This window comes from Carcharhinus amblyrhynchos, chromosome 1 (genome assembly GCF_965287045.1).
Source record: "Carcharhinus amblyrhynchos chromosome 1, sCarAmb.v2.hapA, whole genome shotgun sequence".
In the NCBI taxonomy this organism is placed as follows: domain Eukaryota; kingdom Metazoa; phylum Chordata; class Chondrichthyes; order Carcharhiniformes; family Carcharhinidae; genus Carcharhinus; species Carcharhinus amblyrhynchos.
In genome coordinates this window covers 101988774-102012646 of record NC_137324.1, presented here as the reverse complement: position 1 = coordinate 102012646, position 23873 = coordinate 101988774, and the positions used below count along the sequence as shown (strand labels likewise).

General features: G+C 43.2%; 1 protein-coding gene across 5 annotated transcripts in view; it reads left to right on the top strand.

The window, feature by feature from the left end:
* LOC145343471 (uncharacterized) overlaps positions 1–23873 on the top strand; it is a 103559-nt gene that overhangs the window by 7059 nt on the left and 72627 nt on the right. For all 5 annotated transcript variants that reach the window (XR_013886714.1, XR_013886713.1, XR_013886715.1 and 2 more), the window contains exons 2-4: positions 14233–14412; positions 20398–20486; positions 21929–21979. Coding sequence is in view for 2 of the 5 variants with exons in the window: in XM_080189717.1 (XP_080045843.1) it covers positions 14233–14412; positions 20398–20486; positions 21929–21979 (320 nt within the window). In the remaining 3 variants the exon portion in view is untranslated. The remainder of the gene's footprint in view (positions 1–14232; positions 14413–20397; positions 20487–21928; positions 21980–23873) is intronic.

Genomic DNA, 23873 nt, shown 5'->3' with positions numbered 1-23873 from the left:
CTTTAGGATGTTGCCTGGGGTGGAAAGTTTCAGCTATGAAGAGAGACTGCATAGGCTGGGTTTGTTTTCCCTGGAGCAGAGGGGGCTGAGGGAGTATCTTATAAACGTTCTTTCGACTTTGTTTTTTATTTGGGCCATCCCCCTCTTCCTTTTAATTTGTCCCTAAGTTAATTTGAGTTTGTTTACTTGTTTGGTGCCTTAAAAGAGCTACATAATTATGAGAGGCATAGAGATAGGTAGATTGTAAGAATCTTTTCCCCATGGCAGAGGTTTCTAAGGCAAGGGTGCATAGATTTAGAATGAGGAGTAAGTGATTTAGAGGGGAACTGAGGAAAATACTTTTCACCCAGAGGGTGGTGGAAATACGGAACATGCTGCCTGAGAGGGTGGTGGAGGCAGGTACACTTGCTGCATTTAAGAAGTATCTGGACCATAGGTGTAGAAGCCTATGGTTCAAGTGCTGGTAAATGGGAGTATAGATTGATAATTGATGTACGGCATAGATATAGTGGACTAAAGTGTCTGATTCTGTGCTGTATGACTCTACGACTATATGATGTATGTAATTTGCACTTAAGTCTGGAACACACATTTTCTCCTTGTGAGACAGTGGATTAGTTCTTGTATTACACATACCAGGCCAACTGGTGGTCATTTTGTGTCCATTTTAAGTCAGTTCAAAGATTCCACATTGAATAGAGTTCATATTTTTAAAGTCATGTTTATGACATGCCTTTACTGGTGTGATGTTACAATACCTTTAAAAGTTAAAAAAATTATGCTCACAGCCTTAGGTGATGTCATTGTTGGGAGGAGGAAAAAACTGTGGGCAGGTCAGGTGACAAGGGTTCATTTTCAATTTGAGAGTTGGAGTGTTAGCAGCATCAAGCTGGAAGAGAACTCTCTCTCCCTTTTCTTAGAAATTCTGTTGTTTTCCTGAAGGGTGAAAATCAGTTGTATTTGGGGCTGGATCTGAGTATCTCTGCTGTTTTGAGAAGTTGTGTTGTCTTCAAACTGTTCGGAATGAATCCAGAGAACTGCAGGCTTCTACCAAAGGACTTAAATTCCCTTATTACATAAGCAGTAGACTTTGCTGTATTGAACCTGTTTAAAGGGTTTTGTCTGTGGCAAGGGTTTTGGTTTGATTGGAACACATTAGATATCTTTGTTAAGGATTATACATTATAGTGGTTGTTTTGTTTCTTGTTTGGGGTAATTGATAAAAAGTATTGCCAATTTTCTTACCATACATGTTAACTATATACTTAAATAAATTTTGTTTGATAAAAGCTCCCTAGTGGGTCTTTCGAATCATACCAGAAGTGGAACATATGTTTATCCTAGCCAAATTGAAGATGCAAAACTTACGATTCAGTTGGGCTTCATAAAACACCTTGGAGTTTCTAACCTGAACCATAACACTAGGCATGATACTGTGCAACATGGTCCTGAATTTGATCAGTGGTGTGCCATTCAAGATGGTGAATCGGGACGTGCACTCCATTTCCATGCTCTTGCTTTTTCCCATTTCCCATTTCCCATGTGATTACAATTAAAATTTAAAGGGGCATGGAAGACATGTGTGATCTGTGATGGGGGATGCTGTTCATTGTTGAAATCCACTGTCAGTTGACTATGGGTGAGCTATGAAAGAATCTTCTGGTCAAATAGGGAGGTTCTACATTATGGCGAAAATTTTCCTGCCAACTACTTTGTGCTCTCAATAAGTCATTTATTAATGGCAAAGGTAGCACAGGGCTTTTCTTTTTTCAGATTTTAATTTCAAAGAACTACAAAGAGTTCACATTCAATTAGTTTCACTTTATTCATGCATGCATCATCATTACTTGCCTTTGAGCTCAGCCAGAGATGTGAGTGTATCGATACATCTCATGGTTGGCAAGCATGAATGGTTACAGGGAGTTAGATATTCCTATTATTGTGCAAGAAAAAATGGATGGGATTTTCTGGCCGCACTCGCTCCAAAACACGAAAATCTTACCTGAGGTCAACAGACCTTTGCTGACCCCACTCCCCCAGCTCCCTGCCCGCCACCATTCCCGTAGCAGGCCAGATAGGGAAATTTTAGTCAATGTGTTTTTGTGTTAACTCTTTATTGAATATTCATGTTACTGTCCAGTGTTGTACTCAGCATTCTGTGGACATGATTGACCCTGGTGGCTCAGGTGACCCTCCCTTCTATGCACTGTTAAGGACATTGTCTCATATCACTCATGGCAGGGATAACTGAATGTTGTTGCTGAACTCAAACCCCACAGGGACACTGCCAGGCAACCACCTGAGATGGACCCACATGTGGACAGCACTGATCCCTTCCCTTCTGATCCCAGGGGTGGCATGGGGGCACAGCAGTTAGCATTGCTGCCTCACAAGGACTTGGGTTCAATTTGGGCCTTGGGTGACTATGTAGAGTTTGCACGTTCACCCTGTGTCTGTGTGGGTTTCACCCAGATGACCCAGTTTCCTCTAACAGACCAAAGATTTGCAAGTTAGGTGGACATTCTATATGTGTGAGTTTATGGGGATAGAGTGCAGAGGAGCCTGGGTAAGATGCTGTTTCAGAGACACAGTGCAGATTTCATGGGCCAAATGGCATCTTCTACACTGCAGGAATTCTATGATTCTATGATTTTCTCATCTTGTCCACAACGTACAGGACATCATGCACTTCCCACTTCATGTCTGTATGCCCAGCCTGACCCTCTGCCCTGGCCTGGATCCCTCTTTTGCTCCTCCGTGCACCTGAACTGCAACCTTTCAACCTCCACCCCCACCCCCACAGCCTCTGCATTGCTTCCAATGCAAGCATATGCCTCCCTAAGTAAGGAGACCAAAGCTGTACACAATACTTCAGGTGCAGTCTCATATATACATTGTACTGATGTAACAATACTTCCTATTTATACATTCCATCTCCTTTGCAATGAAGATCAGCATACAAAGAACAGTATAGCACAGGTCTTCCCAAGCCTGCGCTGATCATGTCCTATCAAGACAAACCGCCTGTATCCCTCTTTACCCCGCCTGTTCATGTATCAATCCAGACACGTCTTAAATGTCACTAACATATCTGCCTCAACCATCTCATTTGGCAATGCATTCCAGGCTACCACCACCCTCTGTGGAAAAAAAGCTTCCCCTGTACGTCTCCATTGAACCTTTCTCCCGTTACTTAGAACTTGTGTCTCCTTGTAATTGTCATTTCTGCCCTCGGAAAAATCTTTCAACTGTTCACCCTATTTATACCCCTCATAATTTTTAAACTTCTATCAGGTCGCCCCTCAGCCTCTGTCTTTCCAGGGAGAATAATCCTATTCAATCTCTCATCATAGCTAATACCCTCCATGCCAGCAACATCCTGGTAAACCTTTTCTGTACTCTCCCCAAAGAATTGGACACAGTGTGTGACCTAACCAACTTTTTATACAACTGTAACATAATTTGCCAACTTTTATACTCGATGCCCTATCTGATGAAGGCAAGCATGCCATATGCTTTCTTCACCACCTTTTCCACCTGTGCTGCCACTTTTAAGGATCCGTGGACCTGTACTCCCAGACCTGTGTTCCAAATGGTTCTGCCATCTATTTTGTAGCTCCCATTTGAACTGGATCTACCAAAAGGTACCACCTCGCATTTGTCCAGATTAAATTCCATCTGCCACTTCTCCACCCAATTTTCCATCCTACCTATATCCTGCCGTATTCTCTAACAATCTTCATCACTATCTGCAACTCCACTAATCTTAGTATCATCTGCAAACTTGCTAATCAGACCAGCTATGTTTTCTTTGAAGTGAAGAGGTCCCAGCACTGATCCCTGCAGAACAGCACTAGTTACAGACCTCCATTCAGAAAAATACCCTTCCACTGCTACCCTCTGTCTTCTGTGGTCAAACCAGTTCTGAATCCATTTAGCTAGTTCAGCCCTGATCCCGTGTGAGTTAACCTTTTGCATCAGCTTGCCATGAGGGACCTTGTCAAATGCCTTGCTAAAGTCCATGTAGACGACATCCACAGTCCTTCACTCATCAATCATTTTTGTCACTTCCTTAAAAAACTCAATTAAATTAATGAGACATGACCTCCCTCATACAAAACCATGCTGTCTGTCGCTAATAGAACCATTCAGTTCCATATGTGTAGATCCTATCTCTAAGAATCTTCTCCAACAATTTCACTATCACTGACGTCAAGCTCACTAGCCTATAATTACACAGGTTAACCTTGCTATCCTTCTTAAATAACAGGATAACATTGGCTGGCTGAGCTTCAATCTTCCGGGACCTCACTGTTGACAACAAGGAAACAAAGATTTTTGTTAGAGGCCCAGCAATTTCATCTCTTGTCTCCCTCAGTAATCTGGGATAGATGCCATCTGGCCCTGGGGATTTGTCTACCTGATTGCTTTTTAATACATCTAACACTTCCTCCCTCATAATGGTGACTTGCTCTAGAGGGTTTACATACCCTTCCGAGACACTGTCAATCAACACGTCTCTCTTTGTGAATACTGATTTAATTTGCCTCCCTGATTACTTGCTGAACCTGCATGCTAACTTTTGTGATTTATGTATGAGGCCACCAGATCCCTCTGTAGTGCAGCAATCTGGCCTTTCCAATTCCCAGACTCCTTGCAAGCTGCCTTTTCCTGTTCCCCTCCTGTATATGGAAAACCGCTCACCTCAGATGGAGCTGCATAAAGTCGACTGCTGCACATCACCTTTGAAAGAATATGAGCTGGGTGCCATTGGACTCTTGTGCATTGCTCACTTTTGAAGATAGGATGTAATTTAAAAAAAAGGCTAATGAGTATTCGTGCCATGCAAATGTGCTATAAGAATGAATCAACACAGGACAGTCTGAGGCTAGATGTACAATTTCTGATATAATCTCTGCATCTCAACCCACCATGAAAATCAATAATCTGCATCCTCTCTCATCCATTCATCCTGCATATCACGTTTCCTGTTCCTGTGGGCTCCAATAATACCCCCTCCCCTCCCCATCATTGTGTGTGATTCCGGGTGCTATAGTTTTGTGGCAAACTATGTGCATCAGTCGTTCATCTATTGCAGTGAATCAACATTAGAATCTGAGTAAGATCATAACATTGTGAGAAATAGGAGTAGGAGTGTGCCATTGGGCTTATTGAACCTGTTCCACCATTCAGGAAACTTATGGCTGATCTGATTGTGACCTTTTAATAGCGTTTACTTGCCTGTCACCCTTGACTCCCTTGTCAATTAAGAATTTACCTAAATCAACCTTGAATATAATCAATGGCCCAGCCACCGCGGCTGAATTTTCTGATTGTTCACGCCAGTGGGATTTTCCTTTCCTATTGCAGTGAACGCCTGTCACCAGATTTGCTTGATTGTCACCAAATTCTCTGCCTTTGCTGCAGTTGGAGTGAGTGTGAACGGACAGTAAGATTGTGCCAGTCTGTTCACTGGGGAAAAGAATTTCAAACACTGATTCCCTGAGAGAAGGAATTCCTCCTCATTTCAATCTTAAATGGGAGCTCTCTTATCTTCAAACTGTGTCCTCCCCTATTTCTGGATCTTCCACATGAGGAGAACGTCTGCCCAGCATCTACCCTGTCAAGATCTCTCAGAATCTTTTATGTTTCAATGGTATTACCTCTAATTCTTCTAATTAGTGTATATCCATTTCCTCATAAAAGAATACCTTAACCCAGGAATAAAAACAGACAATGTTGGAAATACTCAGGTTTGGCAGCATCTGTGGAGAGAGGAACGGGGTTAATATTTTAAGTGCAATTTGACTCTTCTTTGGAACACTTTATCCCAGGGAAGCAATAGCTGAGTGGTATTATCACTAGGCAGTTAATCCAGAAACTCAGCTAATGTTCTGGGACCACAGGTTCCAATCCCACCATGACAGATGGTGGAATTTGAATTCAATAAAAAATATCTGGAATTAAGAATCTATTGATGACCATGTTGATTGTCGGAAAAACCCACCTGATTCACTAATGTCCCTTGCCTTGTCTGGCCTGGATGTGACTCCAGAGCCACAGCAACCTCAACTGCCCTCTGAAAGAAGACTCTCTGGTCTGGGCAATAGGTGATTCCCTGGGTCTGGGCCCCACGTCCTTCCTCATCCTCCTCTCCTCGCGTCCCTCCTCCTCCTCTGAGCCCTGCGACCCCCTCCTCTTCCTGTCCCATGTCCCTCTCCTCATGCGCCTCCCCTCTGTGTCCCCTGTCCTCATGGTCCTCCCCCCTCATCTGCAGTCTTCCTCCTTCCTCCCCTCCATGCCCCCCATCTCCTCCTCCTCCTCCCTGCCTCCCCCTCCTCCTCCCCCCACATGCCCCCTCTGCTCCTCCTCGTCCTCCCCCAGCATCCCTTCTCCTCCTCCCCCGTCAAACCCTAAACCCGAGGATAGGCCCTCGACCCTGACACTGAGGACAGGCGCCAAACCCTGACCCCGAGGACAGGCCCCAAATCCTGATCCTGAGGAAAGATACTGAACCCTGACCCCGAGGACCCACCCGGCGCCCCCCCCCACCCCCGATCGCTGGCTTATCCCCATGCAGTGGAATCGCCCCCACCGATCTGACTCCCCCTCCCACTCTGCTTCAACTGCCCCCACTCTGCTCCGAACCCCCTGCTCTCCTCCGCCCTCCTCCCTCCTCCTCCCATCCTCCCCCTCCTCCCCTTCCACCCCTTCCCACCTCTTCCCCCTCCTTCTTTCCCTCCTCCTTCCTTGGCAAGAAATGCTGGCCAGCCAGTGATACGCCTGTCCCACAAACGAATAAAGAAAAAAAGGAATCAGCCTTGTGAACCTTCTCTGCAATGTTTCCAGCGCAAGTATATTTCTCCCTAAGTAAGTAGACAAAAGCTGTATCAAGTACTTTGAATGCAATCTCATAGAGCCCTGTACAGTTGTAGCGATACTTCCCTATTTATACATTCCATCTCCCTTGCAATGAAGACCAACATTCCGTTTGCCTTCCTAATTACTTGCTGTACCTGCATGTGAAAATTTGTGATTCATGTATAAGGACACCCAGATCGCTTTGTACTGCAGCAGTCTGCAGGCTCGCACGATTAAATAACGTACTATTTTCATTTTCTTCCTACTAAAGTGGACAACCTCATATTTTCACACATCTTACTTAGTTTGCTAAATTTTTGCCCAATCAATCGTTGCTCTGCATCTCTTCGCAAACTCTTTGAATTGAATAAGAACATAAGAATTAGGAGCAGGAGTGGGCCATCTGGCCCCTCGAGCCTGCTGTGCCATTCAATAAGATCATAACTGATCTTTTTGTGGACTTAGCTCCACTTACCCACCTGCTCACCATAATCCTTAATTCCTTTACTGCTCAAAAATATTTCTATCCTTGCCTTAAAAATATTCAATGAGGTAGCCTCAAGTGTTTCACTGGGTAGGGAATTCCACAGATTCACAACCCTTTGTGTGAAGAAGTTCCTCCTCAGCTCAGTCCTAAATCTGCTTCCCCTTATTTTGAGACTATTTCCCTTAGTTCTAGTTTCACCTGCCAGTGGAAACAACTTCCTTGCTTCTATTTTATCTATTCCCTTCATAATCTTATATGTTTCTATAAGATCTCTCCTCATTCTTCTGAATTCCAACGAGTATAGCCCCAGTCTACTCAGTCTCTCCTCATAAACTCGTCCTCTCAACTCCAGAATCAACCTAGTGAATCTCCTCTGCACCCTCTCCAGTGCCAGTATATCCTTTTTCAAGTAAGGAGACCAAAACTGTACACAGTACTCCAGGTATGGCCTCACCAGCACCTTATACAACTGCAAAATAACCTCGCTGTTTTTAAACTCCATCCCTCTGGCAATGAAGGACAAAATTCCATTTGCCGCTTTAATTAGCTGCTGCACCTGCAAACCAACTTCTTGAGATTCCTGCCCAAGGACACCCAGCTCCCTCTGCACAACAACATGCTGCAATTTTTTACCATTTAAATAATAGTCCATTTTGCTGTTATTCCTACCAAAATGGATGACCTCACATTTACCAACATTGTACTCCGTCTGCCAGACCCTCACCCACTCACTTAGATTATCTATATCCCTTTGCAGACTTTTACCCTCTGCACACTTGGCTTTTCCATCCATCTTAGTGTCATCTGCGAATTTTGACACACTGCACTTGGTCCTCAGCTCCAAATCATCTATGTAAATCATAAACAATTGCTTTAACAATGGACTCCTGCACCAAGGTGCTGTGGTCATTTTCTCATTCTCCCTACTGACTCTGTTTATATCCACACAAGTTGCATGAACTCAAACCTGTTGACAATTGCAAGGGCCGAGGCACCTTCATTGCTACCTAATTGGGTCTTCATAACTGCCTGTCTTACAGTAACATCCTTCTGTCCCGATGCATCACAATGTCCAAAGCTCAGACTCAGCAAGAGTGCAATTGTCAAAATAATGATTAAATAAATGCATATGGAGAAAATGGGGGAATTGGAGTGAAAAAGATGGAATTGTTTAAGGCTAACACTGAGGCTGTGTTTTATGTTCACAAGTTGAATAAAACCACCCCACCGTGTGAAAGGAAAATGCAGAATGATGACTTAGGGCCAGCAATACAATGTTATTACTCTAGTCTCCAAAATTATGGATGGCAAGAGGGCATGGAAATTGAAAGCCATTTTGAAATTGCCAGTTCATAATCTATTGAGCTTGCTTTCAACCCAGTTGTCACAATTTTTTGCCGCATTTAATGAGCATTGGATGGGAAAATGTTTGGGATGCTTTATAGTCGCCATGATGAGGTGGTAAATGGGTGGAAGCAAAGACCTGCCACCAGGACCATGGCTGAATGTAGCAGCAGATTCAGTTGGGGAAGGTGGCAATGTCTGTATGATCTGAATTCACTTATTGACTTTCTTGAGTCATCCATAAGAGATAAAGGCAGACTCAGAAAACAGGAGACCTTTATATTTGTAGCTGGCTCTCATTTGCTGTTTATGTCATAACCCTTCTGCCACATGATGCCCTGTAAGAAGTCTCACAACACCAGGTTAAAGTCCAACAGGTTTATTTGATAGCACAAGCTTTTGGAGTGTCACTTCTTCTTCAGGTACCTCTTCTCACCTGACTTTAACCTGGTGTTGTGCAATTTCTTACTGTGTTTACCCCAGTCCAATGCCGGCATCTCCACAATACAATGTCCTGCCCACACTCGCATTTGGACATGGAACCACTCCTCATTTCTATTTGGCCCCATTCCTGTCAGAAATGACAAATTGGCACCATCTGATGCTTGATTTGCAGAGCTGTAAAGGTTGGAGCAGGAGCAGGCTGGAATAGACGGAACTGTCACTATTGTTCCGCCTCCCTCATTTCACTGAAAAACAGAAAACCCAGCTCTAGGTGCAGTAAAGCTGATGGGCCTAGGCTTCTGTGTTTCTAATGTACAAATGTTCTTTTTTTCTCAAGTTTTCTGATCTCCTCCTTAGTATACCAGAGGAATCGGTTAGTGTATCTTGCAGATTGGATAAAGTTGGGAGATTTTAATTTTCAATTCAAATCCAATCCTAAGTGACTGGGTTTCTTTTTCTTAAAATTAGATTAAGTTCATTTAGAGGTAAAGAACATTATGGACTGGATTCCTCTGTGGAGCCAATTAGTAGCATGGGTCCAACTCAGTCCTAACTCTGACTTAATTTGCTGTGTCAGGGGTTATTGAAGATTCTGCTTCCTGAAGGGAATGTCCCGGTGTCAGTTTTCAAATCGCCAGCAAAGCTTCTGTGGGGCCAACATTGCCCAGGATACTGGGAAAACCGCCCCTCATCTTCATCTCAATCAATATAATTTATTTAATTTAATCAGTACATTGGGGGTATCTATTGAGCAAGTCAATGAAGAAACTGGCTAGAAGTGAGACTTGGATGACTCAGGGACAGGACTGGGTACTTCAGGTGCCAGGATTCAGATGCTTCAGGAAGAACAGGGAGGGAGGCAAAAGAAGTGGTGGAGTGGCACTGTTGATCAGGGACAGTGTCATGGCTGCAGAGAAGGAGGATGCTGTGGAGGGACTATCTACAGAGTCTCTGTGGGTGGAAGTTAGGAACAGCAAAGGGTCGAAAACTTTGCTGGGTGTATTCTATAGGCCGCCCAATAGTGACAGGGAAGTTGAAGTGCAGATAGGGAAACAGATTCTAGAGAGATGTAGTAATAACAGAGTTGTCGTGATGGGGGACTTCAATTTCCCAAACATCGATTGGAATATCCCAAGGGTAAGGGGTTTGGATGGGGAGGAGTTTGTTAGGTGCGTTCAGGAAGGTTTCCTGACACAGTATGTGGCTAAGCCTACGAGAGGAGAGGCTGTACTTGACCTGGTACTGGCGAATGAACCAGGACAGGTGTCGGATCTCTCGGTAGGAGAGCATCTTGGGAATGGTGATCATAATTCTATCTCCTTCACAATTGCAATTGAACGAGATAGGATCAGGCAGGCTAGGAAGGTGTTTGTCTGGAGTAAGGGGAAATACAAAGACGTCAGGAAGTTAATTGGACAAATAAACTGGCATTCTTGGGCAAAGGTACCGAAGGAAGGTGGTGGATATTCAAGGAATGTTTGTCTGGAGCTCTGCACGACAACGTTCTGATGAGACAAGGAGGTTTTGGTAGGTCGCGGGAACCGTGGTGCACGAAGGCTGTGGTGAACCTAGTCAGGAGGAAAAGGAAGGTGTACAAAAGGTTCAGGGAGCTAGGAGATGGTAAGGATCTTGAGGAGTATAAGGATTGTAGAAAGGAGCTTAAAAGGGAAATTAGGAGAGCCAGAAGGGGTCATGAGAAGGCCTTGGCAGGTAAGATTGAGGAGAATCCCAAGGCCTTCTATAAATATGTGAAAAGTAAAAGGATGAGAAGAGAAGGGATAGGACCTATAAAAGGTGAAGGGGGAAAGGTCTGTGTGGAACCAGAAATGGCAGAGGTGCTTAATGAGTACTTTGCCTCAGTATTCACGGTGGAAACTGATCTGGGCGATTTTGCTACAGGTTTGCAGCAAATGGAAAAGATTGAGTATGTGGATATTAAGGAAGAGGATGTGTTAGAACTTTTGAATTCTATCAAGATAGATAAGTCACTGGGACCAGATGGGATGTACCCCAGGTTACTGTGGGAGGTGAGGGAGGTGATTGCAGAGCCCCTGGCGATGATCTTTGCGTCGTCGATGGAGACGGGAGAGGTTCCGGAGGATTGGAGGATTGCGGATGTGGTTCCTATTTTCAAGAAAGGGAACAGAGATAGCCCGGGAAATTACCGACCGGTGAGTCTGACCTCAGTTGTTGGTAAGTTGATGGAGAGGCTTCTGAGGGACAAGGTTTATGAGCATTTGGAGAGGTTTGGCATGATCAGAAATAGTCAGCATGGTTTTGTCAAGGGCAGGTCGTGCCTTACGAGCCTAGTTGAGTTCTTCAAAAATGTGACTGAACACATTGACGAAGGAAGTGCCGTGGACATGGTGTACATGGACTTCAGCAAGGCGTTTGATAAGGTCCCCCATGCAAGACTTCTTGAGAAGGTGAGAGGGCATGGGATCCAAGGGTCTTTGGCCTTGTGGATCCAGAACTGGCTTGCCTGCAGAAGGCAGAGAGTGGCTGTGGATGGGTCTTTTTCTGCATGGAGGTCAGTCACCAGTGGAGTGCCCCAGGGATCTGTTCTAGGACCCTTGCTGTTTGTCATTTTCATAAATGACCTAGATGAGGAAGTGGAGGGATGGGTTAGTAAGTTCGCCGATGACACGAAGGTCGGTGGTGTTGTGGATGGTCTGGAAGGATGTCAAAAGTTGCAGCAGGACATAAATAGGATGCAGGACTGAGTGGAGAAGTGGCAGATGGACTTCAACGTGGATAAATGTGTAGTGGTCCGTTTTGGCAGGACCAATGGGATGAACGAGTACACTATCAAGGGCAGGAGTCTTAGCAGTGTTGAAGAGCAGAAGGATCTTGGGGTTCAGGTCCACAGGACTCTTAAATCGGCCTCGCAGGTGGATGATGTGGTCAAGAAGGCGTATGGTGTACTGGCCTTCATTAATCGAGGGTTGAGTTTAGGAATCGGGAGGTAATGCTGCAACTTTGTAAGACCCTTGTCAGGCCTCACTTGGAGTACTGTGCGCAGTTCTGGTTGCCTCACTATAGGAAGGACATAGAAGCATTGAAAGGGTACAGAGGAGATTTACAAGGATGTTGCCTGGATTGGGAGGCATGCCTTATGAAGATAGGTTGAGGGAGCTGGGACTCTTCTCCCTGGAGAGACGAAGGTTGAGAGGCGACCTGATAGAGGTTTATAAAATGTTGAGAGGAATAGATAGGGTGGATTCTCAGAGGCTATTTCCCCGCGTTGAAATGGTCGCTACGAGAGGACACAGATTTAAGGTGCGGGGAGGCAAGTACAGAGGAGATGTTAGGGGTAAGTTTTTCACTCAGAGGGTGGTGAGTGAATGGAATCGGCTGCCGTCAGTGGTGGTGGAGGCGAACTCGCTGGGGTCTTTTAAAAGACTTCTGGATGAGTATATGGGATTTAATGGGATTGGGGATTATAGATAGGTCTATGGATTGGTAGGTGTTGATGTGATCGGCGCAACTCGTGGGCTGAAGGGCCTGTTTGTGCTGTAGTGTTCTATGTTCTAAGTGTCTGACCTCAGCAGTGGCTGGAGTTCTCCAGTCCCATTTCAGTGAATGGAGATTTTGCAGAGTGCCCAATATCTCTGTTCTCGCTGGCAGGGGGAGTGGGGTGTAAAATATCAGAGAATTCCAGCTTCTAGGTTCCCCCACATTAATGTGTTAATCTTCACAGTATGGCAAAAACTTGCTATCCCAGCTGCCTTTTTAAAAACTGAAGTGTGCGCCTCTTTCTTTGTGTTTTACCTCCATGTTCATAATCTGAGGGAAGAGCTTACAACAGACGTGCTCCTGTCATATGCCCGGCACCACCAACGTCTCAATACAATGATTGTGAGAAGTTTAGTTAAGTACCAGAAACTCTTTTATTCTTCACAGTCAGAGGGGGACAGAATTTCAAAACCTAATTCATTACCAGTTTAACCACTTACCATCTGTATTCTTTTTAAACATGTGAACACATTTTTCTTTAACATACACCCTCAAATCTTATGTGTTCGAAAATACTGAAATATTACATTCTGTCATTCTTGCATGCAAATCTCATTATCTCCTACTTATAATTTTCACCGAGTTTTCCCAATCCCTTGATGTAACTTAAGAACATAAGAACATAAGAAATAGGAGCAGGAGTAGGCCATCTGGCCCCTCGAGCCTGCCCCGCCATTCAATAAGATCATGGCTGATCTGTCGTGGCTCAGTTCCACTTTCCCGCGCTCTCCCCATAACCCTTAATCCCCTCTCTTATCAAAAACCCATCAACCCGCTTCTTAAAAATATTTAGCGAGGTAGCCTCCACCACTTCAACGGGCAGAGAATTCCAGATATTCACCACCCTTTGAGTGACGAAGTTCCTCCTCAACTCCGTTCTAAACCGCCCCCCCTTTATCTTGTTATTCACTTATTGTAACTTGTTTGTAACTTATTGTAACTTTATTGTAACTTGTTATTCACAACATTTCTTCAGGTTTTCCAATAATTTTCTGCCAAAGCTATGGTGGTAATAAGAAAAGTCTATGTCCTGCGCATTTGTCCTTTTGTAAGTTTTTGTATTTCATTTCACCAAAGGGTTGACCTGTACTTCTACTCTCCTTGTGGGAAGTCTTAGGCTACAGAAGTTCAAAAATAACTCATTATAATTCTGATCAACTGAACAGTGTAAGGTAAGAGGCCAGTCAGGAATTGGCCAGAACTCTTTTCTGGTGGAGGTATTCTGGAATGCCAAACATAACAATCATTCTCACATAAATTATTAAAAGCAAAATATCATGGATACTGGAAATCTGAAATAAAAACTCAAAATGCTGAAAGTACTCAGCAGGTCTTGCAGCAGCTGTGGTGAATTGATTATGACTTCTTCAGAACAGAAGGAAGGTAGAAATAACCACTGTCACATTTACCTTATGCAATGCATCAGGCTTTAAATAGGGATTAGGTACTTCATTGTGAAACCACTGTATACTTAGCAAACCTTGTGATCACTGTGGTTACCTTGCAAACTCAAATTTTGACTGGAACACAAAATCAGTTCTCAATTGCCTTAAGCTATGTTCATTTGATGTTTTTTGTAGAGGTGGATTTCGCACGGCACATTCTGAAATCTGTGCGCAATGAACTTGAAGCTAAAGTGAAATTGCTATCAAGCGGAACAGTGGATTGGCTTGACATCAATAATACTATAGGAGATCTCAACTGCCTTATTAAGGAATTTGAAGGAAAGCGTGCTAAGATTTCCATGCTGTCACAAAACGGTAAATAAAATTCAAGTTAAATGTTCTCAGTATCGGTTGCCAGGGACCTGGGTTCAATTCTGACCTCGAGTGACTGCCTATGTGGAATTTGCATGTTCTACCCATGCGTGGGTTTCCTCGGGTGCTTCGGTTTCTCCTACAGTCCAAAGATGTGCAGATTAGGTGCACTGGCCATGCTAAATTGATCATTAGAGTCAGGGGGATTAGTTGGGTAAATACATGGGGTTATGAGAATAGCCTTGGGTGAGATTGTTGTCAGTGCACATTCAATGGACTGAATGGTCTCCGTCTGTACTGTCGGCATTTGGATTAAGGACTCCACCTCTTGCAACAGATAAAATGTTGAAATTATTTGACAAAATAAATCATAAAATTGGAACGTTATCAAGCTCTGCATGATAACGTTCCGATGAGACAGGGAGGTTTTGGTAGGGCACGGGAACCGTGGTGCACGAAGGTTGTGGTGAACCTAGTCAGGAAGAAAGGAAAAGTGTATAAAAGGTTCAGAGAGCTCGGAGATGGTAAGGATCTAGAGGAGTATAAGGCTTGTAGAAAGGAGCTTAAAAAGGAAATTAGGAGAGCCAGAAGGGCTCATGAGAAGGCCTTGGCAGGTAAGATTAAGGAGAATCCCAAGGCCTTCTACAAATATGTGAAAACTAAAAGGATGAGAAGAGAAGGGATAGGACCTATAAAAGGTGAAGGGGGAAAGGTCTGTGTGGAACCGGAAGAAATGGCAGAGGTGCTTAATGAGTACTTTGCCTCGGTATTCACGGTGGAAAGTGACCTGGGAGGTTGTACTACAGGTTTGCGGCAGTCTGAAAAGATTGAGTATGTGGATATTAAGGAAGAGGATGTGTTAGAACTTTTAAATTCTATCAAGATAGACAAGTCGCCGGGACAGGATGGGATGTATCCCAGGTTACTGTGGGAGGTGAGGGAAGTGATTGCAGAGCCCCGACGATGATCTTTGTGTCGTCAATGGAGACGGGAGAGGTTCCGAAGGATTGGAGGATTGCGGATGTGGTTCCTATTTTCAAGAAAGGGAACAGGGATAGCCCGGGAAATTACCGACCGGTGAGTCTGACCTCAGTTGTTGGTAAGTTGATGGAGAGGCTTCTGAGAGACAAGATTTATGAGCATTTGGGGAAGTTTAGAATGATCAGAAATAGTCAACATGGTTTTGTCAAGGGCAGATCGTACCTTACGAGCCTAGTTGAGTTCTTTGAGAATGTGACTGAGCACATTGATGAAGGAAGAGCAGTAGATGTGGTTTACATGGACTTCAGCAAGGCGTTTGATAAGGTCCCCCATGCAAGACTTCTTGAGAAGGTGAGAGGACATGGGATCCAAGGGGCTTTGGCCTTGTGGATCCAGAACTGGCTTGCCTGCAGGAGGCAAAGAGTGGTTGTGGATGGGTCTTTTTCTGCATGGAGGTCGGTCACCAGTGGAGTGCCCCAGGGATCTGTTCTAGGACCCCCGCTGTTTGTCATTTTCATAAATGACCTGGATGATGAAGTGGAGGGATGGGTTAGTAAGTTCGCAGCCGATACGAAGGTTGGTGGTGTTGTGGATGGTCTGGAGGGATGTCAGAAGTTGCAGTGGGACATAGATAGGATGCAAGACTGGGCAGAGAAGTGGCAGATGGACTTCAACGCAGATAAATGTGTAGTGGTCCATTTTGGCAGGACCAGTGGGATGAAGGAATACAATATCAAGGGTAGGAGTCTTAGCTGTGTCGAAGAGCAGAGGGATCTTGGGGTCCGGGTCCATAGGACTCTTAAATCGGCCTCGCAGGTGGAGGATGTGGTCAAGAAGGCGTATGGTGTACTGGCCTTCATTAATCGAGGGATTGAGTTTAGGAGTCGGGAGGTAATGCTGCAACTTTATAAGACCCTTGTCAGACCCCACTTGGAGTACTGTGCGCAGTTCTGGCTGCCTCACTATAGGAAGGACGTAGAAGCTATTGAAAGGGTGCAGAGGAGATTTACAAGGATGTTGCCTGGATTGGGAGGCATGCCTTATGAAGATAGGTTGAGGGAGCTGGGACTCTTCTCCCTGGAGAGACGAAGGTTGAGAGGCGACCTGATAGAGGTTTATAAGATGTTGAGAGGAATAGATAGGGTGGATTCTCAGAGGCTATTTCCCAGGGCTGAAATGGTCACTACGAGAGGACACAGATTTAAGGTGCAGGGAAGCAAGTACAGAGGAGATGTTAGGGGTAAGTTTTTCACTCAGAGGGTGGTGAGTGAGTGGAATCGGCTGCCGTTGGTGTTGGTGGAGGCGTAATCGCTGGGGTCTTTTAAAAGACTTCTGAATGAGTATATGGGATCTAATGGGATTGGGGGTTATAGATAGGTCTATGGCTTAGTAGGTATAGAAGTGATCGGCGCAACTAGTGGACCGAAGGGCCTGTTTGTGCTGTAGTGTTCTATATTCTATGTTCTATGTAAAATAAGGACTGCTGCACAAACTTGAAATTGTGAGAGCAAGGAACTTGCTGAAAGCTATGTGGGAGCTCATGGAATATCATAAAATTAACTGTAGAGGAAAACTGATGATACTTCTGGAATGATTTGGGATGGGAATGTAGGAGTGAGGCCATCCAAAAGTAAGTGCTGTATTGGACAAAGTAAAAATCAGAAAGTTAGTGGAGCATGTGACAAGAGTAATGCACTTATCCTAGGAAACGCTCAACTTCACATAGACGGGGCAAACTAAATGACCAAAAATAGTGTGGAGGAAAAGTTCATGGAATGCATTTGAAACAGTTTTCGAGAACACTTTGTCAAAGAAGCAGAGAAGGAACTGGTTAATCTGGAACTAGCTATGTGTAATAAGATAGTTATTTTATAGTAAAGGAAACACCAGGGAAGTTATTGCAATATTAACTATATGAAACTTTATCATAAGTTTGAGAGCAATGAGGTCAAATCTGAAAGTTTTAAAAACCAACGAAAGGGTGTTAAAGAGGAAAAAACAGAATACGAGAGTAAACAAATAAGAAATTTAAAAAACAAGTTGCAAAAGATTTTGCAAGCATATAAAAAGGAAGAGATTAGTGAAAGCAAATGTAACAGGCACCTGGTAATACCACCAACTGTGGTTTCTAAAGTTTATTAGTGTCACAAGTGGGCTTATGTTAACACTGCAATGAAGTTAATGTGTAAATCCCCTAGTCATCACATTCTGGTGCCTGCTTGAGTATACTAAGGGGCAATTTAGCATGGCCCATGCATCTAACCAGCCCATCTTTTGGACTGTGGGAGGAAACCGCAGCATCTGAAAAAAACCCACACAGACATGGCGACACAAGCAAACTCTGCACAGACAATGACACAAGCTGGGAATCGAGCCTAGGTTCTTGGTGCTGTGAGGCAGAGTGCTAACCGCTGTGCAACTGTGCTGCCTGTTCCCCTCCAAACCACACTCCATCATGATTTGCATTTATATTGCTGTTCCTTCACTCTTGCTGGGTCAAAATCCTGCAATTCACTCCCTAAAAACATTGTGAGTTTACCTCTCACAGCTACAGTGGTTCAAGAAGGCAGCTCACAATCGCTTTTCGGAAGGCAATTAGGGACGGGCAATGTATTGCTGGTCTTGCTGGTGGACCTCATATCTCATGAATGAATTAAAGAGATGATGCATTCTCTGAGACATCATGCCATGAACATGTTTACTGAAGTTGACACCTGTGAGCTGAACATGCATTACTGAACTGATTATGAAAATGACTGAGTAGCAAGAGACGGCAAGTAGGGATAACAAGCGGAAACTCTAATTGGAAGGATGTGGCTAGGGGTATCCCACAGGGATCTGTATTGAAGCCTCAATTGTTTGCTGTAATTATTGTAAGAATTTTGAGTTTTATATGATTGAAATGTTTTGAGGCTGTATCTCTAAGTTAAGGTAAAATGAAAAGGTTCGTGTGACCTGTTCTTGGGTCTGCTTGACAACAGTTCTTGGTAAAGATGTTATTAATGATTAAAGGAAGGCCCAGCTTGTTTAGCTGGGAAGAAAGTGTAGATTTGCACACTTGGTGATAATGTCAGTAGCTTCTGCATTTACATTGGTTAGACTGGTAGGGCCAGATTTATGCGGAGTTGTGGAAACTCCACAGATCTTTAAAAAATTGCAGACAGGATCCAATTCTCAATTCCCAGCACCCTCAGTTTTCACTGGTATGAGAGAAGGGTGAGAACTGTGAGATCACATTCCCAAACTTGTTGGCTCCTTTGGAAACCATAGCTTGGATGCAGAAGTACTTTTGAAAGATTTCTCCAAAATTTCCTACTCATGTCCTCAAGCCAACTCAAGCCCCTAACCAACTCCCAGTGACCACCGAGTATCAACCAATCAGATCTTTAATATATCAATACCGAACTATAAGCACTTGACACTCCTTTATCTTATTTAAATAAGCTTTGAGCCAGTGACAAATTAGAAGACAGAAAAAAGCTTGTATACCTCTCAACTTTTTTTCCCCTGTGTACCTGTTTCAATAATGAACTCATTAATGTGTGTCTAGATTCTCAGCCAAGTGTCATTATTAATGCTTATCTTTTTTTCAACAATTCCACACATGCTATTATTACTGTTCATTAGTTCAGAGTAAATAATAGATGTATGGCTTCGGAAGTGTTATGAATTGGCATGGAGAATATGAGATGCATTAGAGTTCATGAGGGACATAGGTTATTACGCGTTGGCATGGATGGAGCATGTGGCAGAATTAAAGACACAACCTGCTCAGCCATGATTTTATTAAATGGTGCAGCAGGTTCAAAGGGCCAAATGGCCTAATTCTGCCCCAATTTTTTATGTTCTTATGGGCGCAAATTATGCTTCAGCAATATAAAGCCCTTGTTAGATCACACTCGGAATAGTGTGAACAATTCCTAGGGCACTACACTTTAGGAAGAATATATTAGCCTTGGGTGGAGTGCACTGGAATAGAATGTAAGTTAGCGTAATGATGCCTGGACCCCTAGGATTAAATTACAAGGGCAGGTAACACAAATTAAAATTGTGTTCCTGGTATTCAGAAGCTTAAAAGTTGATTTGATTGAAGTTTTTCAAGATATTAAGTGAAACAGATAGGGGGATGAAGAGAAACTATTTCCACTAGTTGGTGAATCTAAACCTAGAGAGCATAGCTTAAAAAAAAGAAAATAAATGATGAAGGAATTTAGGAACCACTGCAACATTCAAAGATTGCTGGAAGGTTGAAACTCAATTCTGCCAAGAGCAATTGATGTTGGACCAGTTGTAAATTTTAAGCCTGAAATCGATAGATTTCCATTGACCAAAGGTGTTCAGGGAAAAGGAGCAAATGTGGGGAAACTGAATTAGGTCACAGTCCAACCCTGATTTCACTGAAGGATGAGACAGGATAAAGGGTCTAAATGGCTTACTCCTGTGCTTATGTCCCTATGATCCTTGCCCATTTAAGGGTCTCAAATGACTCACTGTAACTCAACACCTCATTGCCTTTGGCAAAATTGCAGTGGGAGCAGGGGCTGGATTTAATGTGCGTCCCACCTTCAAACTTGCTGGCAGGGATAGCCTTAAATCTAGCTCTGGGTCATGCATTGTGACTAATAGGTGAGGCAGATAGAAAAGTTGTCTGGAGGTTGCTGAGTTGTTTGATCAGGGAATTAGAGACTGCTGGGTTGCTGTGATGTTTGATTTTCCTGGGATAGGACTATGAGAGGATGGGATGGTGGAAAGAATAGTGTCAGACAGTACAGTGGAGTACTTTTACAGCCACAACCTATACATTTATCTAATATCCTTGTTTAATAATCATACACAACCTGCTAATCTTTTTGTTTACCATGAGTAACCGTTTTTGATTGGATTGTCTTGTTTGTGAGTGTACTAAACATCAGAGCATGGTGATTGGTCAGATATGTTTGTGAATAAATGTTACTACTGTCCATTGATATCCCTTCATGAAATATTCTAAACTGATTATTTTAACAGGAAAAGGAAAAAGTTCCATACTGAATTTCCTCCTGTGTCTCACAGCTGATAATGAAATGGAATACAGGGAAAACAATAAGTACTTGAAGGTAGTGGTCACCTTTTTAATGTGTCAGCAACAAAATGTGTTTGAATTTAGGTAATTTGAACATTTAATTTAATCATTCTTTCTTGATGTATGAGTGGAACATAGGATAACATATGCTGAATGGTAAATATTCCACGTTAGAAATAGCTTATTTGCTCCTCTATAACATTTCCCAGTTAACCCCACTGAGCCATAGCTCATTGTAACCCTCATTCATACCTTTGTTGCCTACACACTTGATGATTCCAATGTTCTCCTGGCCTGACTTCATAAACCTGAGCTCATCCAAAGTTCTGCGGCCCATAACTGAAGTTGCAATGAATCTTGCATTGCTTTCACTCACATGTTCACTGATGTCTAGTGGCTCCTGATCTGGCAACATCTTGGTCGGAACTTTACCAGCCCTTTGGAGATGAGGCTGCAAGTTTGTTGGCTCTCTCTTACGGTTGGCAGTTTGGAGAGACAGCGGTGCTCGTGGTGGTTAATTGGCTGCCACAGATAAAATTGCCCCAGGATCCCGCTGCAGACTCCTGCCCCTTATGATTTTGCAATCAGTCCTCCTCATGACACTGGGGCTGTACACATTCTGCCACCTCTCTAGTCAGGCCTGCTTAGTTTGGCTGGTGACCTTCTCCTGCCACCCAAGGAATAAGACCCTTTGTTTTTGCATACTCCTTCCAATATTACCTCACAGGCTGCATTGGAACACCACAGTGCGGCATGCTATGGTTACCACAGTTAGCTGATATTGTTGACTTCAAAACTCTTTTTCAAGCCATGTCAGTATTCTGCTCAGCTTTCTGCTCACTGCAACTGGTATCTCTTCAGACAATTACTTACAGCTGATTGACAGTGAATTGCCTCTGACAATAACTAAAGTTTCTTTTATTATTTTCAAAGTTTAAAGTCAAATTCAAAATGTAAAGTTCAATTTGAGGTATGCTCATTAAGTTGCAAAGAGTTTCCACTCTTGAAATCCCTAACATTTACACTCTATTTACAATGCATTTCTTTTAAGACTACTGTGTGACCACTCTATACAAATGCATCAGTGAATTTTTGGATTAATTTGAGCTGTAATATTTTCAGTGTAATGAGGTTAGAAAGATTTAGCATGCCGCCAAAATATGACCATAGCGTCTGTGGCAATGAAACACTGGTACCTAAATATCCTCAAAAGATTAGGGCTAATTCCTGGTATCTTGAATAGAGAATTTACACTGTGAGGATGGAAAGTCAAGGACTGTAGATTTTAGATTTTCTTATTGTCAGGAATATTTGGAGAATTAATCTAAAGTTGCTTATATTAAACTTTATAATTTGTGTTTATGTATTCTGTGTAAAAGCTTTATATCTTACTGGTTGTCTACAAAAGCATCATCCAGTGGGTCCAAATGATGTACTATGTTTTCTGAGTAAGTCGTACTATTTTGGTTTGCTCAGGATTTGAGTAAAATAAATGCCAGTCAAGAAATGGAAAAGATTCCTCAAGCCGTGAGTACCAAATTAAATTTAAATATGTTACAACATTGTTTTGGCTATTGTTTGTATGTTAATTGTCATAGACAGCAGGGATTGATTGGTAAGAATATTATATTGAAGATTAAAAAAGATATCAGCTTCCAGGTGGTGGAAACTGAGGCTAGGGGGTTGGTAAAATAGCAGGGAGCACAATGCTGTTCTCCCACTGAGGCGGTTTTCCAGCGAGAGTGACTGTGAGATGGAGCAGCTACCTCCTCCATGGAGATGGGCATCTGAATTGCCAAATTAAAGCCATAATTATGGACTGTTTTATGAGGCTGCAAGCAGTTTTCACAGACAGAACAGACTTCCAGCCTGATCCCATTTGGTGGGGAGACTGCTATCTTCAAGAGTTGACGGGCTATTAGAATCTGAAGCTGGATGAGCCACAGGTAGGAGCATCAGGCCCCACATCCTCAACCATTCCCACAGAGGGAGTTCCTTTTTGCTCCTGCCTGTCTTCCACTATCAGCGCCTAACATATCTCCCTGAGGGCACTTTAATGTGATGCGTTATCAATGTCTCCTGTCTACCTCAGCAATCAGCACATTCCTCAGCAGATTTGCTGAGGCTTTACAGCTGCAGGCCTTCTGACTGAGCTACCAGAATCAACATAAGAACATAAGAACATAAGAAATAGGAGCAGGAGTAGGCCATCTAGCCCCTCGAGCCTGCCCTGCCATTCAATAAGATCATGGCTGATCTGAAGTGGATAATTCCACTTACCCGCTTGCTTCCCATAACCCTTAATTCCCTTATCGATCAGAAATCTGTCTACCCGTGACTTAAACATATTCAACGAGGTAGCCTCCACCATTTCAATGGGCAGAGAATTCCAGAGATTCACCACCCTCTGAGAGAAGAAGTTCCTCCTTAACTCTGTTCTAAACTGACCCTGCCTTATTTTGAGGCTGTGCCCTCTAGTTCTGGTTTCCTTTCTAAGTCGAAAAAATCTCTCTACCTCTATCCTATCGGTATCTTGTAAGCCTCTATAAGATCACCCTTCAGCCTTCTAAACTCCAACGAGTACAAGCCCAATCTACTCAATCTCTCAGTGGCCTACCGGCTATCTTTAATTGGATGTGTGACTTCAGGCAGTCAGTTCGAAAGCTTCTTCTGATAAGATCATCAAGTTGGTCTCAGCAAGTGCGGGCTTAGGACCTGTCATCATTCAGGTCAGAAGTCAGAAACTCCGAAGTGTTTTGTGAAGTCCAACTGGATTATAAGTTTTGTAATTTAAATTTGGCCAGGGTGAGCATGAGATATTTCACTTCAGGTGTGATTCAACTGACCCACTAGGGAGCTTTCATCAAACAAAATTTATTTTAAGAATACAGTTAATATTTATAGAAAGAAAGTTAACAATAAATTTTAACAATTATCAACAAGAATAAAAACAACCATGATATTGTATAACCCTTAATGAATGTAGGAAATGTTCCAATCAATGCTGAATAGAATGAGTCTATTCATAGCAATAGAATATAAATTTGGCACTTCAAACATTTCTGCTGCAGTTCTACCATCAAGCCAGCCACAGAATCGGAGCAGGCAAGGGGCAGACAATGGAAATGTCTGTTGCCCTCGGGCAGGATTTTCCAGTCTTGGGTCTAGCGAAGCTGTAAAATCCCAGCATTCACATCTGGATGTGACTTCTGATCAAAAGTTGGTTTGTCACAAACTTTAGAAATTGAGTATTCTGATTGTTCAGCACTGACCATAATTTTGCTACTAGTTGGAAACCCAGAATTCTTGTCCATTTTGTAACACTTATCTCTCATATTCTTATAAGTGAGCCTTTAATTACATTTCTTTACTCTTCTGGTTGCTTCCAAAGCAGCCAAACTGAGTTCCAAAAAAAACAGAT